We start from the raw sequence: 14492 nt of genomic DNA on the forward strand, positions 1-14492 counted from the left end.
CCCACGCACAATTAACATGTTCATCACAACAACTTATTTAAAGCTCCAGATTTTCTTCTTCTTCTCTCTTTTATTTCAAGTGGTTTTTGTGTTTGTGGTTTTAAGAACCAAAAACCATCTGAGTGTTTCACATCTCCTCTCTCAGGCCAACAGGTCAGCAGCCAATCAGAGCGATCGATAGATAGATAGATAGATAGATCGATAGATAGATGGATAGATAGACAGATAGATAGACAGAAAGATAGATAGATAGATAGATAGATGGATGGATAGATAGATAGATAGAACGATAGATAGATAGAACGATAGATAGATAGATAGATAGATAGATAGATAGATAGATAGATAGATAGATAGATGGATAGATAGATAGATAGAACGATAGATAGATAGAACGATAGAACGATAGATAGATAGATAGATAGATAGATAGATAGATAGATAGATAGATAGATAGATAGATAGATAGAACGATAGATAGATAGAACGATAGATGGATAGATAGATAGATAGAACGATAGAGCGATAGATAGATAGATAGATAGATAGATAGATAGAACGATAGATAGATAGACAGACAGACAGACGGATAGACAGACAGACAGACAGACAGACAGAGAGACAGACAGACAGACAGACAGACAGACAGACAGACAGAGAGAAGAGGAAATCGTTACTCACCGTCTGTAGATCTTCATGTCGCTGCAGCTTGTTGCTGATAATCTCCAAACTTGATGAAGAGTTGAACCAAAGAAATGTGACTGAATGTAAAAGTTAGAAGCAACGATTCACAGCTGAAACGAAGGAGAGATTTTGTGCAGGACTGAGAAGCAGCAGCAGAGACCAGCGGGAGAGGAAGGCTCTCTGCTGACATCTGGTGGCTCAGTGCGAGCACAGCACTCGCTCAACCAGCAGAGAAACACTCAACATTAAGAGGTTTGTCTACATGCAAACAGCTCCTGCTTCGGAGTCTCTAATTCTATATACCACTTTTTTTGTCTGAGGTTCAGATCAACGCCGACATCTGTCTGCTTTACAGGAAGTGAGAGAATACGAAGAACCAAGCGAATCGACCTTTTACCTCTAAACTTCCAAACATCGTCTGTAGTAGAAAAAGAAAAAGCAGAATCACAGCATTGCCTTATTCCAAAAACAAAACATTTAATAGCACGTGTTTTTCCAATTCCATGAAAAAGGTCATGTGTAACAGAGGGAAGAGATGTGGCAGCCCACAGGAAGTGGAAGGGGGGGGTTTGAATTTGAAAGTCTTTAAGAGGTCTCGAACATCTTCTTCCTGTCGGCCTTGTCCTCAATGTTCTTACGCCAGTCGCCGACGGCCTCTCCAGGCTGCAGGACACAAACAGTTCCCAGTCAACAGGTGTCCACAGGTGTAACCAACCACACTCTTATTACCTGTCCCGACTGTCGTCCTGCCAACACTCACCTCCTCCTTGACCTCCTTCTTGACCTGCTTCAGGTTGGACCTCAGGTCCATGGTCACCTTGTGTTTGCCGCCCAGCAGAGCCTGCAGCATGGCGTCAGCGGACATACGGACCTTCTTCAGGGCGGGTTTCTTCACTCCGGCCAGCTCCACCACCCTCAGCTTCAGGTCCTCGATCTGAAGACGCAAACAGAGGATCAATACCGAAGACGGACCAGCGGCAGATGGACGGTTTTTTATCTCAAACTGCCTCGACTTTCCTCCGTTTCAACGCTAACTAATTAGCTTCAAGTTCGTTTGTTTACATCAGATCAGCTGTAGACGACATGCGGTGACAGAAACGCTTCTGATAACAGAAAAGAAAGTGAAATGTAGTGAATGATCTATTTTAACTTCCTGTTTGTCATGTAACTGTCACTGGATCACTGACTGAGGAGCTTCTTCTTCTCTGGTTTCTAAGCAGATTCATGGAGGTTTTATTTGAAGAGGCGTTCTCGTGTCTGTGAGTTTAGGGTCTGACCGAATCACGACTCATGACAGATGTTTTGGATATTGATATCTGGAGATTTGTTTTGGAGATCGGTTTGAGTGTTTCGATACGATATGTCACCGGTAATATGAGACATGACAAACTCAAACTATGGTTACGGAAAAGAAACGATCAGAATAACCTTCAAATGTCAAATGGATTCACTCGGACCTACTTCCCCCCAACCCCCCGCCACATTAAAGCATCTGTAACAGCGAGTCGTCTCTACCTCTTTGTCTGTCTTTGCCACTTTGGCCTCGGCGTCGTATCTGTCCTCATCGATCTTGTCGAGGGCCTGGTGCAGCTTCTTGCAGATTTCCTGTCGATATGAAAAGAGAAAAGTTGTGTGTGTGTGTATGTGTGTGTGTGTGCTCGTGTGTGTGTGTGTGTGTGCTCGTGTGTGTGTGTGTTCACAGGGTTTTTACCATCAGAGCCGCCTGGTCTCCGCTCAGGTCGGGTTCGGCGCAATTCTCTGCCAAGTAAGCTTCTTTGGCGGCGGCGATATCGGTAGCTTCCTGCTCCAGCCAGGTGGCGGCGATCTGCAGCATCAAACTCTGCAGGACGAAGACACAGAGACTCACAAGTTATTATGTTCAGTTTCATTTATTTTTAGTTTAATTATTACTTTTCTTAAAGCTGCAGTCACTGATTTTTTTCTGGCCAGTAAAACAAGGAGGAAGACACACAGCTCTGACATATTAGCATGTTTTAGCTAACTGGTTAGCATACAGTAGCATATGTTTACATCCAGCAGACAAAGCAACAAGACTCTCCCTTACCTTGAGATGATGCCTGCGGCTCGATGTCATCTTCTTTCCCCTGTGATTCATGAAAACATGACGTTAATAAAAGCATTTATAACATATAACATAACAACACAGTTCTAATTATTATTCTCATTATCGATTAATATGCAAATACATTTTTGATTAATCATCTGGTCAAGAAAATACTCAAATATTAAACACTAATAAACGCCAATCACAGCTTTGCAGGATGCAGGTCTAAAGCCAGACGGTATTCAGTTTACGATTACTCATATACAAAACAGTGACAGATTATTTTTCTGTTGATCAACTAATCAATTAATCAACTTGTTTCAGCCTCAGTTCAAAAGCAAACTGGCTAAAACAGTCAGTGGTTTAAAGAACTGACAGACTCATACTTACTCAGACATCTTGGCTTCTCTTTGGTTTCAGACTGTCAATAATCAGGAAAAACACAAAGACAATTAGGAAAAATATGAATATCAGATGTTTTTCTGTAATTAATGAGGTGGCTTGTTTTTCTATAAACATTTTACTTTTCATTGAACAAAAGAGCCAAACGTCCCAAACGTCTCAAGCTAAAACACAGTATTAAATAAACAAAAGTTACATTTGAAATCAATTAAAACAAGATTAAATTAATTAATTCATTATTCCAATTTCATAAAAATTCAAACACAATTCGTTAATTAAATTACAAACTCTTGTTCAAGTGATTTAGTTTGACACCGAACGAGGAGCTTGTTCAGTTTGCGACACACGACATCAGCTTACATCACAATCACAACTCTGACCTTTGACCTTTGACCCTTCAGTCACAAACCTGTCTCTTTGATTGACAGGAGGAAAACTGCACCTGTTTTGTTTTTAGCTCCATTTCAGCAAAAAGGTCACGTCAGCACTTTCATATTTTTAACGACCTGAAATGATTTGCTGATAAATTGATTAGTGGTTTCTGGTCAGTGATTGATCCTATTGGTTATTTGTCAAATAAAAATACCTTGCACTAATGTACAATGTATTATAGTAAATTACATGTATAACATTTTTATTTTTATTCTTTATATAGCTGATTTATTTTACTAACATTTGCTAGTTACGCTTTTTTAGAACATCCAAAAATAAAGTGATTTAAACGTCAGTAAATACAAAATGAAGAAATATATATTATAGTATTTCAAACTAACCCTTAAACATTTTTTCACTTTGTGTTAAAACTTAAATTTAAATTTAATATATTATTAATGTAATTATTGTAATTTTTTTTTTTAATATTTTGTAATTAAAAATTTCAAATATGAATTTTGAATCAGGATCCTTGAATCCTGAGACAATCAGTTTATTTCTGATCGTAGTTCAGGGTCAAAGGTCAACAATGACTTTCACGATGAGCTCTTCATGAGCAGTAACATGGAAATAATATTATATTTCATCTGACAGGAGAGTAAGTGCCGATATCCAGGTATGTAAAGATATAAAATAAAATAAACTCCATTGTTTTCAAACCAAACTTTCTAAAACTTTATAAACTAATATTTTGATTCATTTTAAATTTTAATTTTTCACTCTTGCTTCTGTTCGTTCTCTGACCCTCATCTCAAATGTGTTTCAGTTTAAAAGATGCTGCTGCTGCTGCTGCTTGCATCATCGGTGATTACATCACAGCTTTCTCTGTGACCTCACAGGTCTGGGTCTGGCCTCACCCGTCAGCAGTAATCGGATATTTGGGTTATTTTCCACTCGGAGGAAATCGGATACACCGGCAGTTAAATGACACAGAAAACGTACTGGAGATTTAGTACAAATCCAAAAGCTTCTGATTCTATAAGTCAGACAGAAAGAAATAAGAAAGCGTCCGTAACGCGTTCAGGAGCTTCACAAAAACCAAGTGATTTAGACATTTTTTTAAAAAGACATCTCGAAGAAAAATCTTACCTTGTTCCTGGAATTTAAGATTTTCACACCCAATGCAAATTCTTACAAAGTTTCTTGTTACCACAGTTTGGAGAAGTTTGGAAATCTTAAATTCTGTAAACTACTGTAATCACAACAAAAGGTCCTTAAAGTATTTGATTAATATTAAAAACTTTAACTGAAGCAAAATATTCAAAACGTTTGGGTGTGTTTTTGTAAACTGAAAATATCCTGTAATATATTTTCTTAACTTCCAAATGAGCCCCGTCAATACGTTTGTAAATACATGATTATCACTTGAACATAAACAGAAAATAAGTTTTAATTCTTCTAACTGCACAGTGTCAGATACTGACAGTGAAAACACTCTGGTACAAATCCATCACCACATTTGTTACTGAGCATCATCTTCCCTTTTAGCCACTAAATCCACAAAGTAAAACAAGTTTCTCACCTACAAAGTGACGATGAGGAGGGCAGCAGAGACTGACTGAAGGACTGGGAGACACTGAGGGAGTCACAGACTAAAGCCTCAGATCTTTTGGGGGGTATATATGGGCTTGGACGGGGGTTTGGAGGTTCCTCTTTATGGCCATGAGAAACTCGGAGCTCCAACCAGGCCAATGAGCTCCAGAAATACCTCCATCCTTTGACCGCTCCTGTCATAAATCCTTCAGTATTGATGGCTGGTTTGGTCCGATTGGTCAGCAGTCCTCAGGTCGGGTGATCAGCTGGGCGTGGACAGATCTGCAAAAGAAACTAGACTTAATTAGACTGGAGGTCCTGGATAATGAACCGAGAAGATCTCGTTATTGGAACATATTCCCCTCATCTCTTACTCAATGACACGTTTGTTTGATTAAAAAAAGAGAGAAGGAAAGAGTTTCCCACTTTTCTTCCATTAAATAAATGAAACAGTGACTCTTAATCATTCATTTTTATATTGTATATAGTTTCTCTATTTGATTTTACTAATTCTAGATTCTGTTTCTATTCTTATTTTATTTCTTATTACATTTTCCACTTGTTGCTGCTGCTCTTTTGTGCTGCTATGTCAAACTTCAATTTCCTCTACGGGGATCAATAAAGGAACTTCTTTTCTTTTCTTTTCTTTTCCCTGAACACAATCTTAAACTGTGTTAGAAATGAAGAGTTAATACAACAAAAACATTTTCCTTGTTTTAGTGCCACAGTGGGGAAATCTGCAGTGCTGCAGCAGCAAAGTGAACAGTACAAACAAAAGAAAAACTGCAAAATGTCAAAACCAAATACTTCAAATAAATAAATTAATTAATTAAATATGTGCATTTAGATATTTAAACATAAAAAACAAAAAATAGCAGATGGTGTGTTAAATTATTGCACGAGTTTATATCAGCAGTTAATTATTTCGAATAACAGACGTGACTGATGTAGAGATGTTGAATTATTACACGTCGGATGAGGCGGACATATTGAAAATTACAAACCCAATTCCAGACTTTAATTTGGATGTTGATGTCGAACATTATTTACAAGTAAAAAAAAAAAAACACATTACAACATTAAAAATGTTGAGATACCTTTACCTTTAAAGACGCACCTTATTTCAGAGCCTCAGCTGCTCATTCTGGATTCAGACGCAGCAACTGAAAAAACCACAAAGATAAGAAATAAAAAAAAACACAAAGAACATTTCAATTAAAACAAAAGTGCATCTTTATCTATGAACGACAGCAGGAAACATTTTCTCATTCTGTCTGATACTGAACTGAAGAATCAAACTGACGCCACTCACCTTCTGTGTGACTGAAGAGTGTCCATCTCTGATTGGTCCATTTGAAAATAATTGTAGGTAAATAAATATAAAATATAGACACTCTTTAGTCACCGTAGCCAGCTGAGTTCATTAACGTGTTTGATCTCACCCATCAGTAATAATCGGATATTTGTATTGAACCATTTACCGCTGATCAACAATCAATTCTTCCGTCTCCCAGAGAGTTAGAGTTAGAAAGTTCTTATAAAAAAAACAAACTAAAAGAATAAATAAATGAAATAATTCAGGTAAAATAAAGCAAAAAAATAAATAAATAAACCAAACTATTTTTTTGTTATAACTTTAACATGATTTGAGGATTTTTCTAAATATTCCATCATAACCATCTGATGTAACAATGAGCTGATGGACACATGAAGGGATGAGTAAAGTACGTCTCTGTCTGAGCTGAGATGTGGAGTGAACCCACCGAACAGGACGAGGTCTGTCGGTAACAGGCAGAGCTCTGCTGACACCGTGTGGTCAGTGTGACTCTGCTGACCCGGACTACAACATTATCTTGGACTCTGACAGACTCTGGTCGCCATGACAACGGACAAACCGTGTCTGACAAGTTCAGAAAAAGCGTCTTTTTTTTGGCACCGGAGGATTTGAGTGAATTGAATTTCTAATTACCATTATGATTTACATTTCTGCATTAAATCCACAGTTCTGTTAAAACGGCCTCATTTAAAAAAAATCTAAAGATGTAAAACATATAAATATTAAATAATTTCATGTAAAATATGTATATATTGACTTGAGCGCTGCAATTCATTCTTGACTTTGGAAACACACCTGTGATAAAACACTCTAAACTCAAGGTTCACCTACTATTTATTTTCAGACCTTTCAACTGTATCTCATGGTCATCTTCAGCAAACCTTGCTCAGCTGTCATCATGTAAACTAAAGGCCGAAGAAGGCAGTGAGATACGGTTGAAAGCTTTGGGAAAAGTGAGCACATGTTACCTTGAGTTTAGAGCATTTTCGTGTAGATCTGTTTTTGTTTTTGTTTGTTTTCTTTTACTAAATGAGAAATTTTAACATTTGAACTTAACAAAAAAATAAATGAACAGAAGAACAGATGAACATTCACTTTTCACAGCTCGCTGAACATAAATATAGACGAATATAAACTATGTCTCCTACAAATTATGTTCATATATATATATATGACTCGATTGTTTTTCCAAGTGCGTTGTCATGGCAACGTAATCGCTGGCTGGATTATGTTCACATTAAGCACGACCTGACATCCTGCCTGTGCTCGTGTTTACACAACAAAAGGTTCAGGTTGAATAAAGCTGGAGTCACACGATCAGACGTTTCGTAGCAGACAACAAATAAAATGTTAAGTATCAACATTTCTGTGACTTTCCAGATTCGTTCATGAACATTTTCTCATGACGTTAATAGAAAACACAATCCAGGCAGCATTAAGTGCAATTACTGCAAATCTGTTCTATATATAAACATAATTTCTGGGGTGGACAGAGCAGGAAACATGGATATTGTGTCTTGTCCCTCACTGACATGCACAGCACTACAAAGAGCACAACACAACCTCGTTAAAGCTGGAACCCGCCTTCGAAAAGAACTGACGTCATTACGAAGCTCAGACGCATTAATCAGAGTTTAATGCATCATGATGCTTCTCTGAAACTGAATTTTCTGCTCTGTAAATCTCAGCGTCAGGGTGAAATGTTTTTCATTGTTAAAACGTTGTAATAAAATCACGAGTCCTGTTTAAAGGCAGGTTTTGCTTTAACGTTTGACAAAAACAAACACAGAAAAAAAACGAAAGCCTAACGTCATCATCGATGTTGTTGTGACCTTTTGTTTTTAAAGATCGTTCAAATCTGGTGCGTCGTGTGCTTCCTCTGCAGTGTTGTGCATCACCGAGTCAAAGACAGAATACCTCATGAGAGCAGACGTAGAAACAAAACATATTTATTACAAAAACACTAAGAGCAGGAGGTTGTCAAGAGTGAACATCAGCGCAGAGCGAAACAGGAAGTCACACTACAGAATAAAAGTATGATACTTGAGGGAACGCTGAGATTAAAGAGCCGTTTCCCCATCTTGACTTAAAATAACAGACCAAGCTGAAACTTACAGATTTAATGAAACAAAAAGGTATTTCAACTGAATGAAAAACTTCATAAATTCCATAAAAAGTGCGAAACAGCCCCGAGTAACTGAAAGAGCAGAGTTAACTTCTTTAGGAAGTCTCGAACATCTTCTTCCTGTCGGCCTTGTCCTCAATGTTCTTACGCCAGTCGCCGACGGCCTCTCCAGGCTGCAGGACACAAACAGTTCCCAGTCAACAGGTGTCCACAGGTGTAACCAACCACACTCTTATTACCTGTCCCGACTGTCGTCCTGCCAACACTCACCTCCTCTTTCACCTCCTTCTTCACCTGCTTCAGGTTGGCCCTGAGGTCCATGTTGACTGTATGTTTGGAGCCCAGCAGAGCCTTCAGCATGGCGTCGGCGGACATACGCACTTTCTTCAGAGCGGGTTTCTTCACTCCGGCCAGGTCAACCACTTTGATCTTCAAGTCGTCGATCTGAGAGAGAAACAGGTTTCAAAGGTGAAATGGAGCCAATAGCAGAGCAGTGGTTTGTCTCGGGGTTAAAGTCTGATAATCCTACACGTCAGGAAACCATTATAATAAAAACAATACAACTACAAACATCAAAGACAAATATATATATATATATATATATAAATAAGTCACTCACTTACCACCGTAACTGTAGCATAAGAAATAATTTTAATTATCAAAATAGCAGTAACAAATAGTTTCCGCCAGAAAAAGTGGCGGCTACAGAATTATGTATCTATGTATCATCTACAGCCTCATGTATCTTATTTTCCTGAGCTCCATTGTTGATAAAGACACATCAGTGATCCACAGTGTTGCACTGCGTGACCTGTGGATATTCACGTGACTTTACTTCTGTAAAAACAAATGCAAATGAACTATTTTTCATGCATCTACTGAATAACGTCTATTTATTTCTTAAAATCTCAAATATAAGAAGTGCAGGTGCTTAATAACTGTAGAAATTAACACTTTATTAATTATACTTCTAATTAGTACCAAACTGCAAAGGCCTTTCTTGGAAATACTCAAGTCATTTACAGCTAAATACCTGGAAATTAATAATTAGAAAATTGTGAGGAAAAAAAGTCAGTGGAAAAATAAAGTGTTTCCAAAGTTAAACTTCAACAAAACTTGATGAACTTACAGAGAAATTAGAGGAAAAGTCTGAGCTGAACACAAACACTCACTTCACAGCTGTTTGTGGCAAATAAACCCAAACTACACGACCTCTCCAGTGGTCACACACTCACATCCAGTCTGAGTAATGACTCATTATGTTCTCTCTGTCACAGTCGTCTTTGTGAGAACAGCTCAGTTTCTGAACAGCGGCAGGACGACGTGTACCTCTTTATCACCTTTGCCGATTTTGGTCACCAGGTCGTACCTCTCCTCATCCACTTTGTCGATGAGGGCGTGCAGCTTCCTGCAGGTGTCCTGGAAAAAGGAACGACAGGCGTGACGTCTGCGTGCTGATCGCACCCGTTCAGAAATGGATATCACACTTCAAACAGCTGCCAACAACGCAACAACAACAGGCCTGAAGCGCCTCTCACCATGAGGCCGGCTTGGTCTCCGCTCAGGCTGGGTGAGGGACAGGTTTCGGCCATGTAGGCCTTCTTGGCTTCTATAATGTCCTTCTTCTCCTGTTCAATCCAGCCCGCCGCAATCTGCAGCATCACACTCTGCAGGCGAGAGGCAAAGTCAAGAGTCACTCGGAGAGGGACAGAACCGGCCATGTTGTTTTCATGTGAGGATTTCACAGCGAAGGCATGAAAAAGGAGTGTCACCCCTCAAACGTGTAAAAATAAATAAATACGAAGATCAACAACTAAAAACATTGAAGAAGAAAAACGGTTACACAAAAACCTGATTAATACAAATGGTTAATGTTTTTTTGTTCACCTTTTTGTGAGAAATAACTGTTTGAATATTTTTCAACACATAAACTGTCAATCTAAAGCTGATTTTCAGCAGCAACAGCTTCTTATCAACCTGTTACATGATGAAAACACTTTGTGTGTGTTTGACAGATTTCACCAGCAGGTGGCGCCTCCGAGCTTTAAACTGTCTCAGCTCAGGTGTGTTTGTGTCTGTCTGTTCGGACCAACAGGGAAACGACTGACACCAACACATCAGCTTCACTATTAAAACCCCTCAGGCCTCATCTTTATAAAAACAGTTTCCCACAGAGAGACAACAACCAACAACTGTGACGATCAATCACTTTAACGACAGGAATACTTTTTGTTCGACAGGCTGAAATTTCTAACAATCAAAACTTTTGTATGAACTTGCTACAAAACTTGATGTCACCCACAACACAAACATATCCGAACACATGCAGCACAGCCTTCAACAAAAGAAAAACACAAACGCAGCTGCTGATTTTCTCTAACTATGCCGTTCACTAAAATTACTGATCAACTGATCAACTGGCAATTAACTCATAATCATGATTGATTGTTAATATGTTGATTTATCTGGTTAAAGAAGTGACTGACTGGTTTTTCATCTGCGTGGACTCTAATAACTTTATAATAAAGCTCCAGATGTTCTGGGTTCTGCTCAGCTCTTTAGTCCAAACTGTTCAGTCTGTGATGATCAATACTTTTCTACAACCTGCGACCTGATGTGAAACTCTGAACAGCAGCTAATCCCTCAGACTCAGACTGTCGTACCTTTAGATGATGCTTGCGGCTCATTGTCATCTTCTTCCTGTGAAGAGCAGAAACAACGAGTGAGTCGTTTGTTCTGAGTCTAAAACAACTTCCTGTTCTTTCTTTCTCCTCTTTTTCTTTGCTCTTTCTTTCCCTGTATCTTTCTTTCTTTCTGGTTTTCTTTCTCTCATTCTCTCCTTCTTTTTCCTATTTTTCTCTCCCTGTTATTTTCTTTCCTTCCATCCTTCCTGAATTCCAACCTCTGTGCTCTTTCTCTCTTTCTTACCCTCTTTCCTTTTTTCTGAATGAAGATATGAGAGAAGAAAGGTCCCTTTCTTTCATTATTTCTTTCTTTCTTTCATTATTTCTTTCTCTCTTCTCTAAACCTGATCTCCTGTCTTCACCTCGAGTCTTTTTATGTTTGATACCTTTCACTGCTGATACTTTGAAACCTCATAATTAAACATCTTAACTCTGTGCAGCTGATTTCTTTTCTGTCCAACATCTAAAAACACATTAAAAACTATTTTCACTCCAGTAAAGTTTCTAAAAATCAGGATTATAGAGAGGCAGAACTTACTCGTGCGACATGTTGGCGGTTTCTTTTCTTCACAGCCTGTTGGAGGAGGAAAGAAAAGAGGAGAGGAAAAACTCATTGAGACACTGAGGGAGAATAAAGGAAGTTATAATCTGCTCTGTGCTTAAATATCAGAGTCCGACCCTCCTCTGTATGAAAGGTGATCTGTGATTCAAACAGTCGATGAGCGGCTGAGCGGTGACAGAGCTAAGTTTGGAGTTTGGGTCGAGTGTCGCCACTGACGCCTGCGATAAGCTCCTTTACAGGTGTTCAACACCAAAGATCCCCCGGGAGTTAACACTTCAATTCCTTTCGTGGCGAAGAATCCCTGCGGCAGAATGTGCTGCGACAGCGTGTTAGCTGCCAACGCTGCAGCCGCTAATACACAAACCCTCACACACTGCAAAAACAAACCCGTCTAAACAAGTCTCTCAGTCCCAGAATCCGATTTCAAGAGTTATTTTTACTAAAAATAATTCAAGGTGTCATTATTCCATCATGTCTAATGATTCTGGAAATGTAAGCTTCAAATACGACAGGAAATAACTGAAGGGACTGAATTAGAATCAACAAAATCAATTTCATCCAGACCAAGTGAAGAGATCAAATGTTTAAACTTTCCAAATCAATGAATTGAGAATACACTGTAAAAATCCTGCAGGAACGAGTGCAGAAGTCACACTTCAAAACCTTCAACTGGCCAAAACCTTTAAAATCAAAAATTCACTGGTCAGAGTTCAGTCTAACAACCAGAGTGGAAACATCTCAACCTCCTTGGCTGATTTTTACAGTGTTCTTTCAGAAAGCAATGAAATCTCACCATCCGCTCTCAAATCCCACATTTTTGAAGCTTCCAAAGACTTGAGCGAAAATAATCCGTAAGTGGAGAAGTCACATTTCTAAATTTGACAAAATAATCTCAACATGATGCAATCTTTCAAAAAGCTTTATCCTAAAAAAAGGAAAAACCCCAAATTTCCAAACACTTATCAATTATCATTAACAATTAACAAGAAATCTTCAACACAAGCCAAAAGCAAATAACAAGATCTGGTCCAGCAGTAATCAGCCCTCTCCTTCACCCTGGATCACATCCCCCTTCACTTATTAACAAACCCCAGAGGTCAGGACTTCATCACCTTAGCACTTTACAAACGGGTCTCCTCAAAAAGACTCTAACTGACTCCACACAGCCGCTTCCTATCACTTAACCAGCTCTGTCCAGACATGCAGAGAGGAGGAGGAGGAGGGGGAGGAGGAAGGAAGGGAAACTGGTCTCACCTACGACGAGACGGAAAGTCCAGGAGGAGGGCAGCAGCAGCGGTGGCCAGGGGCACTGGGAAGAAATCATCCCCGGGGTGTATATATACAAGGGTTCAGATATGGATATGGAGCTCCTGTTTATGGAAATGCAGGATCCTCAGACCAATCGGCCGGCAAGCTCCTGAAATATCATCGACTCCTGCCAGCTTCCCCCTGTAAATCAGGCATCATCGAGGAGGAGCCTGAGATCGTTTTCAGACTCTGATCGGTGCCACTGGGACGCTATAAAAGGGAGGAAAAGTGTGATGTTGCTTCACATTAACTATAAAACCATCACCAGATGAAGACTGGACCAGGACACTAGAGTCATTTCTCTCTTTTTTGGTGCTGAAGGGGTCAAGATGCCTGAGTTTAAGTGATGGATACATGTCTACACTGCAAAGTTGGCTTTTAATTCACAAGTTAAAGGCAGCTCGAAGGACACAATGGTTGATTCTCTGTTGACATGTCTCTTAAAATGCTCAAACAGCTACAAGGAATTGTATTTAAAGCCTTAAAGCACTTTCAAAACCTAATTTGACAGTTTTTTTCTGTACTGAATAAAACCAGAGAAATGTAAATCTGGATTTGGTTAAACTTGTCAAACCTGGTCTAGATGTAAGGAAAGACAGCAAAAACAGTCTCAGATTTGCAAAAACTTTCATCTTTGTTTCCAACAGATGTAATTAAAAGCCACAAATCGGACGCCAACTAAAGCTTTGCATCATTCTTGACACTAATTAGCATCTCATTTCATGTCCAAGCTTTTTTTGTCGTCCCTTTGAAGAATGTTTGGAGCAAAAGTAAACCTCCGTGTGACTCCTAATGTGTTGAATTGCAGCATGCTCACATCAGACACACGAACGTCTCATTACTAATTAGGGGCAGATTTCTCACGAAGGACAAGTCCTTTAAAACTGGCTGGAACTCAGATCCCAGCGTCTCCTTGCCGCCACCTCCGCTTACAGAGTTCAGCTGTGGAGTTTAGGCTCGGGTGGCAGAGCCTCTTCTCCACAGCTGCCTGACACTGCTGAACCCGCTGCCTAACAAAGAGCCAAGTTTCTGAGCCGATAACCATGAGAGAGTTTAAATGACATAATCACCGAACAACGGGCCACAGGGGAAAAACTCCTGAACCTTCCTTACAGCCTTTTTAAAAAAAAATCTGGTCTTAATGTGCATGGAATAAATAGCTCTTTCAAAACAACGTCTACTGTTACCACTTATTTGTAGGTATATTTATGCAGCTTGTCCCTTGTGCTTGGAAGTGTTAAATTCAGCAACTTATCCTGACTTTATCTTAAGACATGTCTGGATAGATTAAGGTTCTTTCTAAGGGATTTCTGGCTCTTAGAAAAGAGCAAAATCCAAAAGACATCTTTAGAAGAGAATAA

General features: G+C 39.2%; 2 protein-coding genes across 2 annotated transcripts; both read right to left on the reverse strand.

Moving 5' to 3' along the window:
- Nucleotides 1-1269: 1269 nt before the first annotated feature.
- LOC111235949 (troponin I, fast skeletal muscle-like) lies at nucleotides 1270-3147 on the reverse strand. Its single transcript, XM_022764524.1, has 6 exons — nucleotides 3140-3147; nucleotides 2750-2789; nucleotides 2396-2524; nucleotides 2200-2289; nucleotides 1445-1618; nucleotides 1270-1347 (listed from the first exon to the last, which is right to left on the reverse strand). The coding sequence occupies exons 1-6, from the start codon at nucleotides 3145-3147 to the stop codon at nucleotides 1270-1272; spliced, it is 519 nt and encodes a 172-aa protein (XP_022620245.1).
- Nucleotides 3148-8557: 5410 nt separating this feature from the next.
- LOC111235947 (troponin I, fast skeletal muscle-like) lies at nucleotides 8558-13128 on the reverse strand. Its single transcript, XM_022764523.1, has 7 exons — nucleotides 13078-13128; nucleotides 11800-11835; nucleotides 11241-11277; nucleotides 10116-10244; nucleotides 9907-9996; nucleotides 8848-9021; nucleotides 8558-8750 (listed from the first exon to the last, which is right to left on the reverse strand). The coding sequence occupies exons 2-7, from the start codon at nucleotides 11808-11810 to the stop codon at nucleotides 8673-8675; spliced, it is 519 nt and encodes a 172-aa protein (XP_022620244.1). The 5' UTR covers nucleotides 11811-11835; nucleotides 13078-13128; the 3' UTR covers nucleotides 8558-8672.
- Between the last annotated feature and the right edge of the window lie 1364 nt (nucleotides 13129-14492).

The sequence above is a fragment of the Seriola dumerili genome, unplaced genomic scaffold (assembly GCF_002260705.1).
Source record: "Seriola dumerili isolate Sdu_G_001 unplaced genomic scaffold, Sdu_1.0 BDQW01000550.1, whole genome shotgun sequence".
Lineage (NCBI taxonomy): Eukaryota > Metazoa > Chordata > Actinopteri > Carangiformes > Carangidae > Seriola > Seriola dumerili.